Source organism: Danio rerio, chromosome 8 (genome assembly GCF_052040795.2).
Source record: "Danio rerio strain M-AB ecotype USA chromosome 8, GRCz13ab, whole genome shotgun sequence".
NCBI lineage: Eukaryota > Metazoa > Chordata > Actinopteri > Cypriniformes > Danionidae > Danio > Danio rerio.
In genome coordinates this window covers 5,045,752-5,055,000 of record NC_141028.1, presented here as the reverse complement: position 1 = coordinate 5,055,000, position 9,249 = coordinate 5,045,752, and the positions used below count along the sequence as shown (strand labels likewise).

Genomic DNA, 9,249 nt, shown 5'->3' with positions numbered 1-9,249 from the left:
AAATAATTTAATATTTTTTCTGGTGGTACCTTTTTAAAAATGTCCATCAAAGTACTCTCCTAGTAAAAATGTTGTCTAATGGTATTTAAACTTCCACATTACAATAAAATATGTTTTGCAGTAAGTTATCTTTCTTGCAGAAGTCACGTTTATTTCCTTTTTTTTATCATTAACACATTTTTGCAAGTGTCTAAAACCAAGCATATTTGAAAATTAAGAGATTACTGTTTAAAATTGACCTTTTCCATCCCTTGTTGTTCATGCAATATATCAAAATGCACACTGGCTGATAGAAACTCAGCTGGGGGAGGTGTCACACTAACCACTATGCATCACGTTTGTTTTGCAGTAAGTTAGTAAAATAAAGATGTGGCATTGCGGAAAGGTGCATGCATCATTGAAGACAGATTTTTATTTAAGTGTGTGTTGGTTTTTCTGCTTTACTATCTCATTTATTTGCACAGCAGCAATAATATTTTCTATAATAATAATTATTATTATATTATATAATATTTATTTTAACTCGTTTATTTTTAAGTTGTTTAAGTCACGTCTTTTGCTGAACAGATCCACCACTTTTGACACTCGAAAATGTTGAAAGTCCTTATGCTGCACATATTATGAGGTTTGCTGAAGGTGCAGCTGTCGTGCAGTGCGGGGTTTGCTTCTTTAATAAACTATGACAGTTTGTGTTCATTGAAAAGTAAGAATGATTATTAAATCAATATAAAACAGGCCTTTAAAAGTGACGTTGTGTCTTCAGTTTCACGCTCAGGCACGCTTTGCACACACACTACAAGCATACCGTGCTAAAATCCCAACAAAACCGCATACCAGACCACATCTTCCAACTGTGCCAGGGCTGGCCAACTGAACTGCGCCTGAGCCCGATTCACAGCACTCACACTTGTCAAACGAACCGGGAAACAGGGGTGAAACGTGCCCGGTTTGGATAGACTAGTGTGAGTACACCCTTAGTTAAAAGATGTCGCCACATTTTCCTTTAGGGACATGATTTAAAGTTGGGAAAAGGTAAGACATTTAAAATCGCAATAACATCAAGGTGATACCCAAACCTAATAATTTCATTATCTTACTTGTAGAAGCCAAGTCACGTTGATTTCCTTTTTTTATTATCATTATTTTTATTTTAGGTGGGGGGGGGGGTCACTTTTAATTGATAGGACAGTAGAAGAGTATAGAGAGGAAAGCGTGGGTAGCAGAGAAATGGGAAGAATCAGCATAAGACCTTGAAGCAGGAATGGGAATCGGGTCACCGTAAGCACTGCAGTGCCATGTGTTGCACTAACCCCTATGCCATTGGCACCGACATCACGTTTATTTCTGCAGCGCTCTATATAGTGCACATTGTGTTTTAAAAAAGGAAATCATTAAAAATCAGTTCAGTATATTAAGATGCACAGAATACTGCTTTTGTTCTAGTTCCTTTACTGATTATCAGTTCAGTTCAGTATAAATGCCACTGTTGAAGGATGTGATTCACTGCTGAGAAGATCTACTGACCCCAATGACCCTAAGCAAGCCAAAGGCAACAGTAACTGAGTTTCCATTAGGCACTGGACGATAACCGTTTTCAGCGGTTTGGAAAGGTTTTTCCAGTTTTTCAAGATTTTAAAACCGCCAAAATTTTCTGCTATACATTTCATACAGTACATGTAAGTTTTTTAAAACTTTTTTTATTGTTGTTGTTTTTTAGTACAACATTATCTCCAGCAGAAAATATATCCAATGATGGCGTTTTAAATAGTAAAGAAATCAGTGTTTTTAAAACAAATGAAGACAGCAGATGTCAACGATTCATTTGCATTATTTAACCCCACATGTTTACTCTTTCAAAGTATTATAAATATTTTTCTAAAATAAAATATATTGTGTTCAATTGGGGGGGGTTTACCCAGACATTTAAAAAAAAAATATTTTAGAGTAGTAATCACAATACTGGGATACCGGGATATTTTTATTTAAGGTTATCATACCATCAGAAACTTATACTGACCCATGACTAAAGTCAATTGGCTTTTATTTCTGCAGTGCTTCATACTGTAAATTGTGTCAAAGCTATTTTAAGAAAGAAATAATTAAAAATCATCATAGTGAAGCAAGCTCAGTATATTAAGCTGCACAGAATTCAGGTTTTATTCTAGTTCATTTAGTGATTATTCATTTTATTTCAGTATGAATGTCACTGTTGAAGGATGTGATTGACTGCTGAGCAGATCTAATGACCCCAGTGACCCCAAGCAAGCCAAAGGCGACAGTAACTGGGTTTCCATAACCATTTTCAGCATTTTGGAAAAGTTTTTCCAGTTATTCAAGGTTTTAAAACTGTCAAAATTTCTGCTATACATTTCATACAGTACATGTAAGTTTAAACTTTTTTTTTGTTGTTGTTTTTAGTACAATATCTCCAGCAGAAAATATATCCAATGATGGTGTTTTAAATTGTAAAGAAATCAGTGTTTTTGAAACTAATGAAGACAGCAGATGTCAACGATTCATTTGCATCATTTAACCATCAGCCAGTGTGCATTTTGATATATTGCATGACCACAAGGGATGGAAATGGTCAATTTCAAACAGTAATCTCTTCATTTTCAACTATGCTTGGTTTTAGACACTTGCAAAAATGTGTTAATGGGTATGACAGAATTGGATTTGACTCTGAAGTAGAGAATGTTACACTAATGTGACTAACCAGCTGTCTGCATTATCAGTGGCGTAGCGCAAAATGCGGAGGCCCCCCTGCAGGGATCGCTGACGGGGCCCCCTGATGAAGAGGGGGGGGGGAGATACGTCATACGCCAATTTGCATATCGCTGACGTCATCACGTTTTACCGTTTCTGTTTGTTTTACAGCCTATGGTTAATAAAGGGGTATTTATAATTGAACTACACTTTATATAAGCATGTTTATTTAACTAAACTTATTGCTGTTTGAAAACAGCATGTCATTATAGATGTGTAGTGAATGTGCAGTAATCTCTCATATGTAATAAACTCAGACAAATTCAGAAACTGTCACTAAAATATCTGTGATTGTGAACAAGAAAAGAATAAACGGTCCAATTAAATTGTTAAAATAAAGGAGAAGTAGATCGGTTTGACTGTACAAGGGAAATACCTTCACACTGCCTGTGCTAAATCATTTGTCGTCGGTACGCAGAGGGGTGATCTGCTCTCGGGCTGCAGATGAGAGAGGCTGCTGTACGAGGACTGACTGGGCCGCCTGTCAGTGCTGTGAGGCGGGGGAGGGGTCGGCGGCATCACACGCAGCTCGTTGAGAAGAGTAGGGACGGTACAGTATGGACAAATGACAGTCTAAAAAAATCTCCAATAACACACTAAAAAGTCGCTAGATTTGTCGTTAGGGGGGTCTGAAAAGTCGCTAAATCTAGTGACAAAGTCGCTAAGTTGGCAACATTGGCGGCAAGCAATCAGAATGAAGTAGTCCACCGCTTGAGAGGAGTTCAGAGAACACAGACCTGTGAACTTTGGTTCCGACCACAGTTGTTCCCAAGAGTTTGATTATTGCGGTTGCCGGTGTATTTTCAATTATTGAAAATCGCGACGACGCGGGGCCCCCTAATCACGCGGGGCCCCCCCGCGGTGCGTGCCCTGCGGGCCCATCCGCTACGCCACTGTGCATTATGCCTTGCCATATTAAGTGTGCTTGAGCCATGAAAAAAGGCTCTATATAAATCATTTGTATCTATTATTATTTTTTTGTCAAATAATAAACTATTGTTGCACTGCAACAGTTGTCAATTAGACTTTCTTCAGGTTAGAGAGGGGCTGCAGCAGGATGTGGGTGGGAGTGGGTGGTGTCATTTCACCACTAAAGAGGACACACCCATCCTTATAGAGTTCATAGTTATTATCTGGCCAGCGGTTTACAGGAAAAATACATTAATCAAAGCACAACAATCAATAAACACAAAGCTGTGCAGCCTCTTATTTAATTTCTCAACCATCATCAATCAAACCATCAAAAACACATCTACTAAGCTACTCTCAAATCACTCAGGTTAATATAAAAAAACTCTTACATAAGAACTGGTTTCTAACATTTTTTAACAAAATTTAATTCAACTGAATCAAATGGAGCACAACTTGGAATGCATATCATCCGATTACACAAAAGCACTGAATAGATGATGTGACAATTTAACCTCTTAAACCCCTGCTATTTTGGGATTTCTGCCTGGATTTTGCCTACCCAAATTTAAAAGCTTCCCAAATCCACATGCAGAGGTGTAAATGCAAAAATTTGGGATCATTTTAAAGAAAACCCTTTGAATTTTCATAAAACACTATTGAAAGTGTTTAGAATATCTGAATATGTTGTCTGTGTTATAATAAACACCTAAAAAAAGAGGCGCTTTTTGTATTTTTTTTTTTATAAACTCATTTGAAAGTGTAGCTTTTAGGTTCTGTGTGGTCTAGCGTGCTGTAATTAATGTTGGTGGTTCCTGCACATGTCTGTAATCATAGGAAAAAAGAAAAAATGTCTCCACCATAATCTATGCAAAAGTTATTGTATTCCAACTGATGAGAGGTGCTGTACAAGCCACAGGGATCGATCATTGTTTTCATATTTCACTATTCTTCTGTTTGATCAAACATAATTCACTGGGTTTGGACCACATCAGACATATAAAAGGATTACTTATGCACATCAAGTCAAAAACAGAGGAGAAAAGGTCCTGAAGAACACAGCATAAGTTTAGAGATGACAGCTGTCTGTGCTATCTGGGTCTGCTTATTGATCATAAATGTATTGTTTTCACTTCTGCGCCATGGAAACACAGTGATTTATTCGGCAACTGTTTGATATGTGAATATAATTCAGTAAAAAGAATACTAGAACCGTATGAGCACCGGCAAGAGCTTTCATTTGAGCTATACATGTGTCATATATGAACCATATGAAAAATATGAAAATGAACCAATGTTCAATACCCAGCTCCAAAATACTGTGTATTATACTGTGTTATAAATAACTTTTGTACAGTAGAATAAAAACCAAAGTGATGCATATTTGCATAAAATATAGATTCTACACTTTCAAACATAACCACTTACAGGGGTCTGGTGCAATGCTAGCCCTTTAACCAGGTCCGTGGACTTTGAGAGGTTAAGTAACACTATTATTTAAATTATGCAGAATTTCACTCAATAATAATCATTTTGCCGTAATAAATATAATGTTTAATGCTTTAAAATTGATGTCCTCCTGTAATAAAATCCTCAACTGCAATCCATGCACACATCTATAAAATGTGCTATTTTAATAGTTAATACACATTTTACTGACATATTCTAACTTCTATGTACGCTTTAATTATTTAGTGCTTACCTTCACCTTAAACTTTGACTTGAATCATGCCAACAGCACTTAGTATTCCTTACAGTGATAAAGAATACTATTTAGTTTGTTTCATTTTTCTTCATGTTTTACTTTTATATTCATATTTCAATATATTTAACTTTCTTTTAAATTATTTATTTCTTATTTTGATCATATCTGTGAATTCTTTTTATGTTTTTCTCTTCACCGAAGCGAATTACTCGTAAACTTCGATCATATCTGTGACTATTTTTGTGATTTTTTCCTCCTCACTGAAGCGAGTGAAAGCAAATTACTAATTAAATTTTACTTGAATCAATGCAACATCACTTTTTTTACAATAATAAAGAATAATATTTAGTTAGTTTATTTCTCTTTATTCACATTTTTCTCTTATATTCATACTTAGATACTGAAATTCATCTTTAATAATTATTTGATGTTGCTTTGATCATATCTGTGATATCTTTTTTGTGTTTTTCTCATCATTGAAGTTGAATACTTATAAACATTGACTTGAATCAAGCCAACAGCACTTTTTACAGTGATAAAGAACACTATTTATTTACTTTATTTTATTTTGGAATATTTTTTCTTTGAATTTTACTCTTATAGCATTTCTTCCATATATTGAACTCTCTCTTTTATTATTCAATGCTACTTTGATCATATCTGTGAATTACTTTTGTGCTTTTCTCTTCACCGAAGCGAATTACTGATAAACTTTGACTTGAATCATGCCAACAGCACTTAGTATTCCTTACAGTGATAAAGATTACTATTTAGTTTGTTTCTTTTTTCTTCATGTTTTACGTTTATATCCACATTTCAATACATTTAACTTTCTTTTTATTATTTAATTCTTATTTTGATGATATCTGTGAATTCTTTTTGTTTTTCTCTTCACTGAAGCAAATTACTCGTAAACTTTGATCATATCTGTGACTGTTTTTGTGATTTTTTCCTCCTCACTGAAGCGAGTTACTGATAAAATTTGACTTGAATCAAGCTAACGGCACATTTTACAATAATAAAGAATAAAATTTTGCTAGTTTATTTCTTTTTAAATATTTTTTCTTCACATTTTTATCTTATATTCATACTTCAATATATCGAACTTCATCTTTAATAATTATTTAATGCTACTTTGATCATATCTATGACCTATTTTTGTGCTTCTCTCTTCATTGAAGCCAAACACTCAAAAACTTTTGTTTGATTCATGCCAACAGCAAATTTTACAATATTTATTTAGTTTATTTCCTTTTAATTATTTATTTCTTATTTTGATCATATCTGTGAATTCTTTTATGTTTTTCTCTTCACTGAAGCGAATTACTGATATACTTTGACTTGAGTCATGCTAACAGCACTTTTAACAGTAATAAAGAATACCATTTAGCTAGTTTATTCCTTTTATTATATATTTTTTTCTTCACATTTTACTCTTATACTCATACTTCAATATATCGAACTTCATCTTTAATAATTATTTGATGCTACTTTGGTCATATCTGTGAATTCTGTTGGTACTTTTCTCCTCACTTAAGCGAATCACTCATAAACTTTGACTTGAATTATGCACTTTCAGGCTTTGACCGTTTTGTAACAAATATTATTGACAACAAACAACTTAATGACAAACCATGTGTATCAGCATCATTTGAAAGAGATAAACAACATTTTACGACTCCAGATGCTAATACAAACGGGGAAAACCAGCGCACAACACGACTCTGCCTTACAGTTCACCTCAGTTTTTTCAGTCAGACATGCGAGTTTAAATTGTAACTGTAACAGAAAGGCATGTGACGTCAAGCTAGATGGAACATAAACAGTTACAATGTAACAAAGTGACGCCTGTCCCGTTCAGTGAAAGTGTTACTTTGTATCGCTTATCTTTCCCGTTAGCTCATTGGCTACTGTAGTTAGCCTGTCTCTCCCTCTAATATTTTTTCCGCTATGTTTGCGTTTCTCTCTCTCCAAAACAAACATGTGGGAATGTGTGCGTCTTACCTAGATCGTCCATGTTCGCGCGCTTCCAGAAGGACTCTGCTCCTAATCCGAATCTGGAGGATAATGTGTGGTGGTGCTTTTCCAGAAGACAAGTCTGTGCTGAAGTTTGTCCTGCTGTTGTAGACGCTGGTCTGTGTGGCTGGACCTTACTGGACCCCCTAAACACCACAGAACAGATGAACTGGCTTCACTGCAGCGGCTCCTGCTGGACGAACCGCGCAACACCAGTAATCAAAACATTGTCATTACATTTCTGACTTTTGCTGTGGGGTGTATTTTTATTCTGGGCATTCCTGGGTAACCAGAGAAAGCTTCTGCAATTTACTTACACTCACCGGCCACTTTATTAGCTACACTTATCCAACTGTTCGTTAATGCAAATTTCTAATCAGCTAATCACATGGCAGCAGCTCAATGCATTTAGGCAAGTAGACATGGTCAAGGCTATCTTTGAACGTGGCATGGTTGTTGGTGCCAGACGGGTTTGTCTGAGTATTTCAGAAAGTGCTGATCTACTGGAATTTTCAAGCACAACCATCTTTAGGGTTTACGGAGAATGGTCAGAAAAAGAGAAAATATTAATTGAGAGGCAGTTCTGTGGGCGCAGATGCCTTGTTGATGCCAGAGGAGAATGGCCAGACTGGTTCCAGCTGATAAAAAAGGCAACAGTAACTCGAATACCCTGCAGAAGAGCATCTCTGAGCGCACAACACGTCCAACCTTGAGGCGGATGGGCTACAGCAGCAGAAGACCACACCGGGTGCCACTCCTGTCAGCTAAGAACTGAGGCTACAATTCACACAGGCTCACCAAAATTGGACAATAGAACAGGCCCGTAGCTGGGGGGGGGGCTATTTTGTCCTATAGGGGGGTCCTACTTGTCCTATTTAGACTGCTATGCCAAAATTGATTGTGATATACCCAAATACCCATCAAAAAAGGCTTTAAGACCAAGCAGATACCTGTGTTTGGCTGAATTTGGCAATTTTGGTGAAGGAAGTTAAATGTGCTGGCCTGTTTGTTATCTGCCTAATAAAAGATAATGGGCTACTTTTTTAATTCAAAAACTTTAACAGACTCCTTTATTTTCTAATGATATATGATGTAATAAATTTGTATTTTTATAATAAGTATTGTATTTTTTGTATGTATTATTGTATTATGTCTTTATTATAAATTTTTAGCAAGTATTTTTGGTACATAAAAAAGTGTTATGATGACCATCCAACAAGATAATCCAGCAGAAAGTGCTTTAAATGCAGTATTTAAACCTCATAAATAAATAGAAAATTAGGTGAATAACTGCTAAAAGAACCACCTATTTCACCAGGCTGGCTACAGGACCCTTCGAATGGAAGGGTCAGAATTTGGCATCAACACCATGAAAGCATGGATCCATCCTGCCTTGTATCAACGGTTTAGGCTGGTGGTGGTGGTGTAATGGTGTGGGGCATATTTTCTTGGCACACTTTGGGCCCATTAGTACAATTGAGCATCGTGTCAACGCCACAGCCAACCTGAGCATTGCTGACCATGTTCATCCCTTTATGACCCCAGTGTACTCATCTTCTGATGGCTACTTCCAGCAGGATAACGCACCATGTCATAAAGCGCGAATCATCTCAGACTGGTTTCTTGAACATGACAATGAGTTCACTGTACTCAAATGGCTACAGTCAGCAGATCTTAATACAATAGAGCAGCTTTTGATGTGGTGGAACGGGAGATTGGCATCATGGATGTGCAGCCGACAAATCTGCAGCAACTGTGTGATGCTATCATGTCAATATGGAGCAAAATCTGAGAAATATTTCCAGTACCTTGTTGAATCTATACCATGATGGATTAAGGCAGTACTGAAGGCA

The 9,249-nt window shown here is 36.2% G+C and overlaps 1 protein-coding gene across 24 annotated transcripts in view; it reads right to left on the bottom strand.

The window, feature by feature from the left end:
- pxnb (paxillin b) overlaps positions 1-7,521 on the bottom strand; it is a 78,548-nt gene extending 71,027 nt beyond the window's left edge. For all 24 annotated transcript variants that reach the window (XR_015497390.1, XR_015497388.1, XR_015497395.1 and 21 more), the window contains exon 1: positions 7,385-7,521. Coding sequence is in view for 7 of the 24 variants with exons in the window: in XM_087264102.1 (XP_087120228.1) it covers positions 7,385-7,397 (13 nt within the window). In the remaining 17 variants the exon portion in view is untranslated. The remainder of the gene's footprint in view (positions 1-7,384) is intronic.
- Between the last annotated feature and the right edge of the window lie 1,728 nt (positions 7,522-9,249).